The following is an 11,784-nucleotide window of genomic DNA, read 5'->3' on the forward strand; positions in this document are numbered from 1 at the left end:
TGCAGTAAGAAGGACCATTGCTTTTGGTGATCAACAACATTTTGTGCCCATACTCGCGCCCATTCCTCGTCGTATCGAACTGGGTTTTTGGATTTGATCGCTTCGAGGTTTGCTGCAATTCTCTCGCTCGGACTCTTGCGCCGCCAAAAAAAACGCCTTCTCTTCGGAACGACTCGAGACCTCTTGGGTGATGGATTGTTTCTGACAGCGACTTTGCTTCTGGTGACTGATAACGGTGCGTATCGTTCGGTCTCGGTTGAAATTTCTCGGGACTGCGACAATGCTCCGGCACTGCCTGGTAGTCGGAGGCTATACTGCTGAAATTGTCGGAGACACTGTCGACAGGCGAGGGGTTGAAACATTGACGGAAGCGTAGCCTATATGTCGATGCAGGGCGAGCGGGCGTGTCTGCAGCTGCATGAAGCTCTGCATGGGGGTCGAAGTCGAAGGAAGCCTAGGACTCCGGAACGTCTATCGTGAAGTTCAAGCCGCGAAGTCGGCGCGACGGGACGGACGTTCAAGATTTCAAACTTTCGGGTGGCTAACCCGCCAAACGCTTGCTTCAGCGCAGCTTGCATGCGCTAACCGGGGCTAGGTCCTGGTGTAAGGTACCTAAGGTACCTACCCAGGTGCAAGGTACCCAGCAGGGTCAAATTTCGGCCCCACTAATTACAACCTGGAATCGATTGTACGTTCTTCAGCCTCCTTCTCCAGAGCATCCCAATTTACACGCAAAGAAAAATCGCACCCCTTTCTCACATTCCTCCAAAATAATCACCGCGCGCATCCACATCGAACGAGAAGGAACTCACCTTAAAACCTCGCAAAAACGGCTGCCATGTCGAGTTCACAGACAACTTTGGGCGCCGCCGCCGACGACCGCAAGGCCCGCCTCGCGAAGCTCAAGAACCTCAAGAGAAAACAACCAGCAGACGAAATCGTACCGCCAGAGTCAGAACGCGAAGGTTCGGCTCCGGTAGTAGAGCCCGATGTTTCACGACTACACTTGTCCGGACGTAATTACGACCCCGAAGTGCGCGGACCCAAGCTCGGCTTCGAGGCGCCGCCGATACAAGACCTCGACAAACCGACACTGGAGGAACAAGCGGCCGATATCGAGGCCGATGTGAAGCACAAGGCGGCAGAAGAAGCGCAGGACGACAAAGGCATCGATCTGTTCAAGCTCCAACCGAAAAAGCCGAATTGGGACTTGAAGAGAGATCTGGAGAAGAAGCTCGAGGTTCTCAACGTCAGAACGGACAACGCCATTGCGAGGCTGGTGAGAGATCGGATCACGAACGCGCAGAAGTCGAAACAGATTGCAGCTGGAAGTACAGACGGCGCCCCGGCTGGAGTGGATGGCATCGCGTTGGTGGAGGGAGTGCGCGTCCGAGAGAGGGAGGAGGAAGAGGAAGAAAGACGCGAGAAGGAATTAGACGAAGACTTGTGAGCGAACACACTATTCAGAGAGGTTAAAAGTGTTTCTGTACCATACACCAGAGAGGGCATGTTCGTTTTGTCTACAACTAATTGATACCCACGACTATCTGTCTTTGTTCATAGCCTGCGTCAGGGCGAGCCTCTTGCTGAACGGACTCAAGCTGCGCTCGCGTTGAGGCTGCCTCTGCTGTGGTCTTTGATCTTGTCTGCTGTTTCCACCAGCTCGTTCCAAGCGGCTTTCCGGCTCTCCTCGATAACCCGAGCTCCTTTCGCCGCCGCGAGAACCACCTTCAGAATGTGATGCCGATCGATCTGGAGATCTGGAGAGAAGCCTGCGACTGCCCTGAGTACCAGCACCACGAGAGACAGACGACTCTCGTGAGCCCATCGATTCACGATTACGAAGGCGTTGGCGTTCTTGCGCCGGCCTAATAGCCGCTCTCGCATAGTCCTCGCCCCTTTCGCGATATCTTCTCTCGTAGGTCGGAGGAGGAGAGTGACTGTCACGAGAGAGAGATCTTTGGCGACGACGAGGGGGGGACTGCGTTTGTCTGCTTCTTGCCGACCGTTTGGACATGGAGCCATCGTCGTCGCTCTCGGGGCTGAAAGATGCTCGCCTCCCACCTTTCCGCTCGTCAGGCGACCTGCGGCTGCGACGGGCAGGTACAGGCGACGGTGAACGTCGTCTAGGCGGCGGCGAAGCTGAACGATTCGTGGAGATGGTGGAAACCGAATCGACAGACTCGGACCTTCTGCGCTTGGTTTCCGTTTGCCTAATGAGTTCTTCATCACGCTCCTCTAACTCTCGCTTTCGAGCTCTCTCGGCCTCCTTCTCAGCCAGCACCTGGTCCGCGACTCCCTTTCTGCATTCCTTGTTAGTAGAGCGCCCGCGCGAGACGAAAATACTGGCAATACTCACTTCCTTTGAGAATCATCTGGGGTATCATTTGTAAGTTTGGGCATCAGCTTTGGGTTGCGTAGTTGCTGTGTTCGAGAGGGTCGAGACACGTAAGGTCGCGCCTGGGCGGATTCTTTACACTCATATGAGTAGTGACGTTCTGTGAGAGTCAGTAAGGCCTGCGATGTGATCAATGATGATGTACATATCTCTCTTGAGACACTTCTGACATTGGACGTTGGCCGGTGTGGACTGGCGTGGACCGCCGCGTCCTCTGTAGGAATGCATTGGCGATGCTGGAACCAAGTTCAGTCGCGATTGGTGTTTGCTGCTCCAGCGTCTGTGCAAGGCTTATAGCCTATTTCAGGACTTTTGCGGTTTGACAAGAACTTCCAGGTTGGACAATGTTCCGCTTTGCCTGACACCCGATAGACTGAGCCTTGGGTGAAACGTGCTCACCGTGGCACTCAAATGAAGAATGTGTTCGCTGTGAAATCGTTGGATAAACTTGGTAAGACCAATATTCGACCTGCAAGCCAAAGACGTCAAAAGCTGTCAGAATTGGTCAAGCTTCACCTTACGTAACCTCTGACATGGGGCGTAGGAGGTGGTCATCGATTGTCGTATAACTGGGGTATTGTCATTCGCATATTGAATAAATGCATGATGTATCTTTCTATTCAGAAGAAGCATTTAACACTATTGCCCACCTGCTTGACCCGTCTACGTCCAACAACAATAAAATAGGATCAATCTCATCATCATCGTCGTCCTTGTCACCTGCTAATAATCCGACGAGTGTTTGTTGAGAGTCAGTGATTGTAGTAACAGTCCTCCTTATACGTCGGCGAACAGGCGAAAGTTAGCCCTCGCGGTTAGCAGGTGTGCCAAGGTGCCTGCCGCCCGGGCGGGTTGGATCGCACCAGCCCCTTTTCAGAGTGCACCAGCCACTCTTGTCAGGTAGGAATCTGCCGACACTAAGCCCCGTTCGGTACCGGCTGTGGTCTTTTTGTCTCTCGCCAGCCAACCTAAGCCCGAGACTTGCTCAGTCCTCAACCAGAGTTTCTGACCACACCTGATTCTTCAGCCTGACGTCCCACACGACGTTGCGGAGGGGATGGCAGCTGTCTGACACCATCCTGTACCGACTTGAGACCGTCTACTCGCCTGGGAGCTGTCGGCATTTAAGCTTCCTGCTCCTCCACCACAACCAAGGAGAGCGAGGGGACTTCAGCCCAGACATTCGACGCAGACTGCGAGATTGAGCACCCGAAGGTGTGAGAGTGCTGTTCAGTCATTGAACCAAGAAAGCGAGACAGCTGAGCAAGCTACCAAGGGTGCGTGAGCCAACCCGCGAGAAACACTGAACAGTCGCTTCCCTTTTCCGTGCTTCATTCAGGTTCTCCAGTTTCCCCATCTTCTTTTTCCCCTTCCAGCGCAACCCAAAAACCCACACACAGCTCTGCCAATTCCCTCCCACCAACATCACCCACACCACCACTACCACCAACTACCACCCCCCTCCTCTGACGGACTATCCGCCTTGCAGGCCGCCAAACTTCTGGTCGCCTTGCTGGACTTCTTGTGCGCCCAACTGTCGATTTGCCGCGAACAAGCTCTGGCTTCAACTGCTAACAGACAGCCGCCAGGCGCAGACCCACGGATATCGTCCATTCTGAACAAGAACAGCGGTGCTATCAACCATCAACCTTTTAGGAACACACGAGAGCACACGATGACATTTATGTCCCGACGATGATCCACGGCACTTCTTTCTCGCTCTGCACGCCCGCCTTGATCCATTTTGTTCCTTGATTTCGGATACCGTCTTTAATCGTTCTTCAACCCGGAGTCTACTCGTCCTACCGCGCTTTACTGTCTCCCCGCGCGAAATATACCCAGCAGACGACCTTCGATTCTACACTCTTATCCGCGAAACTCCATCGTGTTCTTTCGAGCCATCGACTTGAATTATGGCTACCGCCCAGAGGCCATCTGACATACCTAAACCATCTTTCGCAAAGGTGCGTACATTTAATCCGACTGCTGTCACTTCTTAAGCGCAGTAGCCGCCTTGCGACGCGTGCTGACCATGGCTCTTCTTATCAGGTCGCTGCATCAACATCAAAAGACAACCATCCTGTCACTACTGTTCGACGAGTTGCCGCGCCGACCCACGACCGTCCCGAGGAAGCCGTTCCGCCAGGCGTCACCCCAGTGCCGGAGCCGATCATTGCAAACGGAGGTCACAACCGTTCGCCTGCCGACATGGACTCTACCAACCCCAACTCGACGGCCATCAAGCGCGAGGCGCCTCTGCCGTGGAAGCCCGATGCAAGTGATACCGTCGTTGATGGGCTAAAGAATTTGAACGTGGGAACGCGAACGCCGAGTCTTGTCGTCAACGGGACGGGATCCACGTTCATCGAGAGATCAAAGTCCGCAACTAAGGATGGATCGGATGATTCTCAGAGAGCGGATTCCAGCTCCGAACTCGGCACTAAGCCTCCCAGTCTGGATGGGAAGAGTATCACTTCCGGGACGACGTTTGCGCTGGATGAGAAGGAATCCCTGCGACCCGACGACAGCGCCAGCGTGAAAGCCGCTGCTGATGAAGACGATTCGTTCTCATTCCGAGGCCCACATCTTCCCAACTCAAGAATGGGCTCCGACATTGCTGCACGTGCGAGGGGCATCATCCAGCTCGGTGACATGCCTGACCGGCGTCTTGTTCAACCTACCTCTGGGTCTTTAAGCCAGGGAATGATCACCCCGCAAAGCGCAACCTCGGACCAGCAGCAGCCCTCTACAAACGCTCTTTCAGCCACTTCACCAGACCCGGCCATTGTCTTGAACACCATTTATGGACAAGCGCCAGACGAGAAGCTCTTGGAAGCGATGGCCTCTCCCAAAGATCGACTGTTCCTGTTGCGACTCGAGGCCGAACTGATCAAGTTCGCCCAGAATTCAAAGTACGTATCTCCCAGTTACAGGTTGGGGTTGGGCTTTCTAACGACATCAGGGAACCTTACATGGACTTTCCTCCATCCAACTCGTTCTGCAGAATGTTGACCCACAAGTTGGCTGACTACTATCGAATGACGCATCAATATGAAGCGCGGATTGGATCTGTGCGGATCTTCAGAACCCCTTACGCCCGCGTTCCTGAGTCGCTAGCTAGCATAGCAGCTCCAGAAACGAGTGCTCCAACTCCTCCTCCTGCTGCTCTCCAACCCAAAAAGATCATGCGACGTGGTGAGGATGGAGAATTCGCGCCTGCTAGTGCATCTCCATCGAAACCTACTTCAGAGGATGGTAGCGACTCGAAGGACAAGAATTTGGCTGCTAATCAAAAGTTTGTGATCACTCCTTTTTTTATGCTTGTCCTTTCCTGACATAAACAGGCTATCGAGAGAACAGCGTGAAGAAGCATACAAGCAAGCAAGAGAGAGGATCTTCGGGAACGCTGAAAAGACGGGAGATTCAACACCAGGTACGTTTCTCCATGCGCACTTCATATTCGTATCACATAATCGCTGATAGTGACTATAGATAACGAAGGTGAGAATGGGATCTCGCGCGCTAGCTCTGTCTCCGCAAGGGAGAAAGCCAACGCTGGGAAGAGAGGCAAGACCGGGAAACAAAGACGCGATGATTCGGACAGTTTTGATTCGCGTCACAACTACACGGCTTACTGGGGGGGCCCTCAGCAACAGACTTGGATATCCCAACCGCAGTATGTTCCTGTGTCGAACCAGTACGGGGCCCCAGTACAGCAGCCGTACCCCAATCAGATACAACCTCCATACAACACGACCCCGACTCAGTCGTTCGCCCCTATGATGCCCAACCCGGGTTACAATGCATACCAGAACATGGCGCAGGTATGGAACACGATTCTCTCCGTTCTTCGTCGACTAACACCGTGGCAGTATTCCCCTCAGACAAGCCAAGCCCAATTTCAGTCAAGTCCCAACGCCAATGGTCGCGGTTACGGGGGACCCGGCCCTGCCCCCCCTCAGGCTGGTTGGCAGCAAGGCTTTGCGCCGGGTCCGGGTCCGGGTCCTGGTCCAGCCCCGATGCCGCCTGCTGGTGCTGCCGCAGCCTCTTACACGCCGCGGGGCATGTCAGCGCCGCCTGGGCAAAACACTGTTCCTTACATGTACGGACAGCTGCCAGCCAACATCAATCCGAATGACCCTAAGAGCCAGCATCCGATTCCTGGCAGCTACAACCGACATGCTTTCAATCCCAAGACGCAGTCATTCGTGCCGGGTGGCGGCATGGCTCCGATGCAGCCACCTCAACCGCCATTCAGTGCTCCTGGCTCTCATCACGGCAGCCCCCAGATCGGCTCGCCTCACTTGGCATACGCCGGCTACCAGCAGCCAGTCCCCCAGGCACCGTACGGCGTTGCCGCGGGCTACGGCATGGCTAGACAAGGATCAAATAATTCGATTCCTCCTTACCACGGACCCTCGCAACATCCGTACCATCTCAACAACATCCCTCAAGCACCGGGCGCCCATGTTCCTCAGCACCCCCAACATATCCCTCAAAACCCACCTCCGCACATTCCCAGTAAACCCGTCATCCCCCAGGGCCCGGCCGGACAGACGTTCAGCCATCTGCCACATTACGGCAACCCTGCTACTTTGCCTCAAAAGCCAAACATGGGCGTTTAGGTGCGCATTTGACATTGCTAGCGGGGGTCTCTGGCAGAATGACTGGCGTATGGGGGGGTTTCATGTTTACAGCATATTGGCGTTCAAACGGAGGACAGGACGGCATCAGATCATGTAGGCTATTGCATGCTAGAACACTTACGCACCTTAATTGTCACTCAGCTTCCTAAAACATCCTGTGATGCACATGTTGAACAACTTATGAAAGCGTGAATATCATCATTGCAACTGCCTAGCGCATTCTACCCTAGGCCGTCTATCCTGCCACTGCCATAACGCCATGACGGTTTTTCAAGTGTGGAATTCCTCATGATGCCATGCTTGCTACCTCGCGGCGGGAAATATCAGCATCGCGTGCTGGCTTACTTGCTCCTTCAGCCTCAGCTCTCTCACCCTGCGTTTTTCATGTTCCTAGCCGAACTTTTCTTTTCTCACAGATTCCTGTGAAGAAACGTCTTGCAACCCTTTTTTTCACAATTAGCTGGATTTACTCGGTGGGTTCCCTCGGCTCGCGGGGCTCCCGAGGCTCCCTGGGCTCTCCTCTCTGGCCACCGCCTCGGCCACCGCCACGTCCACCACGCTTGCCGCCCCGCTGGCCACGCTGCTCGCCCTTCTCGCCGCCCTCGGCCGCCTTGCCCTCGCCATCCTTCTCACCACCAGTAAGGTTGGCCGTCGCCAACCTTTGCGACAGGTCGATCTGGGTGCGGATGGTGTTGGCGAGGTAGGAGACCATGAGGACGTCCTGGATGTGGTTGTTGAAGTCGTGCTCGATCTGTGCGGGGTCGACCTTGGGTGCGAGGGACAGGGCGTTCATGAGGTACTGGCCGAGGGCGTGGTTGGGCTCCTCATCTTCGTCGAGAATGCCGTTAACCCACTCGCTGACGCGCTCGATGAGGTTGGTGCCCTGCTCGATGGAGCGGGCGAGGCCCTCGATGTCGGAGATGACGGGGGCGACGCGGTCCTCGGTGTCCTTGGCCATGGAGATGGCCTCGAGGGCGCTGCGCTCGGCATCGGCGTACATCAGCTTGTGGGGCACCTGGATGAAGAGGCAGCTCTCGGCGGCGCGCTCGGCGTTGACGGCGACGGGGGCGGAGATGTAACAGCGGGCCTCGATTTCGGCGGTCGGGTCGGTGCTGATGGTCAGGTGGACGGCGGGGTGGGGGAAGGTGCCGGTGTCCGGGGAGGCGAAGAAGTTCTGGATCAGGGCGGAGAAGGAGTTGAGCTCGTGGGTGGTGGTGTACCAACCCAGCAGGGACTCGCGCGGGGAGGCCTTGAGGGTGAGGGCGAGCATGTTCTTCTGGTAGTCGACGTCCACCTCGACCTGGTCCTCGTTCTCGGTGTGAGGGATGGCGAAGCAGGAGCGAACCTCGACTTCGGTGCCATCTTCGGAGCGGGTGCCGACCAGGGCGCCGATGACGCGGGTCGATTGCGTATCGCGGATGTCTCTTCGCACGGCATGGTCGAGAATGGAGAGGATGGCCTATGGAAGAGAGGCGGGGTCAGCTTAGGGTGACTCTCCGAGGGGCAGTGACATGTCGGAGTGGCACGAGTGTCGGCAAGGAAAAGCCATGACGGGATCGAGTGTGGCTTGGGCGCAAGACGAAGTTCTGCAGCGCAGATATCAGAGGTGTTCGTACCTGGGGTTGAATGTTGACGGTGAGCGGGGCAATGTTGCCCTGGAGGCCAACCGTCGCCGGCGCGATGGGCCGCGAGAGGTGGAGGAACTTCTCAGATTCAGCGACAGCCATGCTGGGCAGGTTATGGTGTCGAAAATTATCGGCCTGCGGGATGGTCGTTGAGAAGTTGTTTTGGGGAAAAGGGGAGAGGAGGAGGGGAGGGGCGGGTTAGGCGGTGGTGCGCGGGCCAAAATTGATCTCGGAAGAGTGGATTTTTTGTCTCGGGACCGTTTTCGCGATGGGAAGAACTGGTTGTTCAAAAATTCTCGAAACTCTGCCACCCGCTACCGCTGGCGTACCTACCCTTCGCTCTCGTTTGGCTGGTGGGATTTTGTGATTTGTGGTTGGCTCCGACTGGGTTGTGCGCGCTAAGATAAGCCCCGATAAGAGCTCTGAGGCGTCTGACTGCCCCGCTGTGGCTGGTGAATGGTGTGGGATTTTCTGCAAGGCTGATAGGTACGTTAAGGCGACTTACAACTTTTTTTTGCGACCAAGTGAATGAGCGTTTGTTTGTGATTTTCACTCCTCTCATTGTGATATTTGCCAACTCAGTGTAATTTCACTGCGAATATGGGTCCCCGAGGCAGAGGTCGCGCTGGGTTCCGTGGAGGAGGAAGAGGCGGTGCTCGTGGACGTGGTGGTAGAGGAGGACGCGGCAGAGGCAGAGGAGGTTCGGGCCGTGGCCGCGGAAGATTTGATTCCAGCCGTGTTGAAGAGAATGAGTGAGTTTCATAACCTTCCTGTCTACTTTACAAAAACACTAACTTCTTTAGGTCATCTGGATCGGAATCTGGGGAGGAGATGGATTCTGAGATGGAGGACTCTGATGTCTCCATGTCTGATGATGATGATGACGACGAGGATGAGCAGCCGCAAAACACCCGCCCTTATATGGCTCTCCTTCAAGGCTTCACCGAGTCTTCAGAACCTAGCGCCAAGAGGAGAAAGTTGGAAAGCGGAAAGCCTGAAGGTGCCCCTCAGACAACAGCAGAATCTTCAGGAGACGAGGATGATGACGAAGATGAGGGTGGAGAAGCAGGTGAAAAGGACGTGGACAGAGTTGACGAGGAAGAGGAAGATCCTTCGGCGGATATCGCAGAGGAGGCGGAAGAAGGCGATGGCGAAGACGACGTCGATGCGACTGACCCATTCGATCATCACTTTGCGACACCCGAAGAAACCGCCTATACGAAGAAAGTCAAGGCTATCCAGAAAAACGGCTGGACATTCCAGAGGACCATGTCCAAGATCTCGAAGGCTGTTGTCACGTACCCCGAGGGATCGGATGCGCCATCGATTCCTTCGCCCATCTCAAGCTTGGAGAGCCTCAAGCTCAAGCAGAAGCTGAAGGAATCCGCCTCGAAGAAAATCACATCTCTCAGCACCCTGCAGCAAGCCATGGCGCCGGTACTATTCAACTACAACGACGTTCTGTACGACAATCGGGATGTAAAGAACTCTGAAAGCCTGAGACAGCTCGTGTGCTTACACGCTGTCAATCACGTATTCAAGTAAGACCTTCAAACTCAGGATTCAGGGGCTTCTCTAACAAATCACAGAACCCGAGACCGCGTCATCAAGAACAACTACAAGTTGGCAAAGGAGGAAAACGCTGACCTGGAACTGAGAGATCAGGGCTTCACGCGCCCCAAGATTCTCTTCATTCTGCCAACAAGACAATCCTGTCTCAAGATGGCCAACACCATCGAGGAACTTATCGAACCTGAGCAGCGCGAGAACAGAAAACGGTTCGAGGAAGCTTACACCGATGAAGAAGTCAAGTTCGGTGCCGACAAGCCCGCAGACTTCCAGGACCTCTTCGAGGGCAACGACGACGACATGTTCCGCATCGGCATGAAGTTCACCCGCAAGACCATCAAGTACTTCTCACAGTTCTACAACTCCGATATCCTGTTCGCCAGTCCGCTGGGTCTGCGCATGGCCATCGGGTCAGAGGAAGACAAGAAGAAGATGGACTACGACTTTTTGAGTTCCATCGAGATGGTCGTCGTCGACCAGGCCGACGCCCAGCTCATGCAGAACTGGGAGCACGTCGAGTACATCTTCGAGCACATGAACCTCCAGCCCAAGGACGCCCACGGCTGTGACTTCAGCCGCGTGCGCAGCTGGTGCCTCGACGACTGGTCCAAGTACTTCCGACAAAACATCATTCTCTCTGCCTTCAACACCCCGGAGCTGACCGAGCTCTTCCGCACACAGTGCCACAACTGGGCTGGCAAGATTCGGTTCCAGGCAAACTACCCCGGCGTTCTACAGCAGCTGGGCGTCAAGGCCCGGCAGACCTTCTCCCGCTTCGAGGCCAAGGCCATCGACAAGGAGCCAGACGCCCGCTTCGAATACTTCGTATCGGCTATCCTGCCCTCACTGATCAAGCGAGCCAAGGACACGACCGGCACACTCATCTTCATACCCTCCTACCTCGACTTTGTGCGCGTTAGAAACTATTTCGCCACCAACCCCTCCGTCGCCAGTCTCTCCTTCGGCACGATTTCCGAGTACGCAGATGTTCCCGAGGCCTCCCGCGCGCGCTCTCACTTCTTGACGGGCCGGCACAAGGTCCTCTTGTACACGGAGCGTGCGCACCACTTCCGCCGCTATGCCCTCCGCGGCGTGCAGCGTGTCGTTATGTACGGTCTTCCGGATAACCCCACCTTCTACCGGGAGATCGCGGGAGGTTATCTCGCCCGCAGCGAACAGGACCTCAAGATCGAGCCCGGACAGGGCACTGTTAGGGTCATGTTCTCCAAGTACGACGTCATGAGACTGGAGCGTATCGTCGGTACGCAGCGTGTGGGTAAGATGATCCAGGAGAAGGGCGACACCTTCGACTTTGTGTAGAAGGCGGGAAATGTGGTAGATGAATTGTTGCGCCTTTGCATTTCCAGGCTGGGAAAAAGTTGTTTGTTTTGCCATAGTATACATGTATACCCTACACGACCATAATCTATAGACTGGCCAGGTATTTCCGTTGGTGGTACACCATCCATAAAAAGTTACATATCTCAGTTCACCAACTCCCCATCATCAACGTGAGCTATGCCTTGTGTCGAAATAGGCGTCTGCT

At 55.1% G+C, this 11,784-nt stretch overlaps 3 protein-coding genes across 3 annotated transcripts; 2 read left to right on the forward strand and 1 right to left on the reverse strand.

Annotated features, from left to right (window-relative positions):
* Positions 1-838: 838 nt before the first annotated feature.
* CkaCkLH20_00401 (R3H domain-containing protein) lies at positions 839-7,023 on the forward strand (the record flags this gene model as incomplete). Its single annotated transcript, XM_038883121.1, has 7 exons — positions 839-1,446; positions 1,602-1,818; positions 4,448-5,310; positions 5,361-5,693; positions 5,743-5,831; positions 5,891-6,222; positions 6,271-7,023. The coding sequence occupies 7 exons, from the start codon at positions 839-841 to the stop codon at positions 7,021-7,023; spliced, it is 3,195 nt and encodes a 1,064-aa protein (XP_038751826.1).
* A 487-nt stretch (positions 7,024-7,510) lies between these two features.
* Positions 7,511-8,771, reverse strand: CkaCkLH20_00402 (uncharacterized protein; the record flags this gene model as incomplete). The annotated part of the gene is made up of 2 exons (XM_038883122.1): positions 7,511-8,503; positions 8,661-8,771. The coding sequence occupies 2 exons, from the start codon at positions 8,769-8,771 to the stop codon at positions 7,511-7,513; spliced, it is 1,104 nt and encodes a 367-aa protein (XP_038751827.1).
* A 498-nt stretch (positions 8,772-9,269) lies between these two features.
* On the forward strand, positions 9,270-11,558 carry CkaCkLH20_00403 (duf1253 domain-containing protein; the record flags this gene model as incomplete). The annotated part of the gene is made up of 3 exons (XM_038883123.1): positions 9,270-9,421; positions 9,473-10,210; positions 10,259-11,558. The coding sequence occupies 3 exons, from the start codon at positions 9,270-9,272 to the stop codon at positions 11,556-11,558; spliced, it is 2,190 nt and encodes a 729-aa protein (XP_038751828.1).
* Between the last annotated feature and the right edge of the window lie 226 nt (positions 11,559-11,784).

The sequence above is a fragment of the Colletotrichum karsti genome (genome assembly GCF_011947395.1).
Source record: "Colletotrichum karsti strain CkLH20 chromosome Unknown Scaffold1, whole genome shotgun sequence".
In the NCBI taxonomy this organism is placed as follows: domain Eukaryota; kingdom Fungi; phylum Ascomycota; class Sordariomycetes; order Glomerellales; family Glomerellaceae; genus Colletotrichum; species Colletotrichum karsti.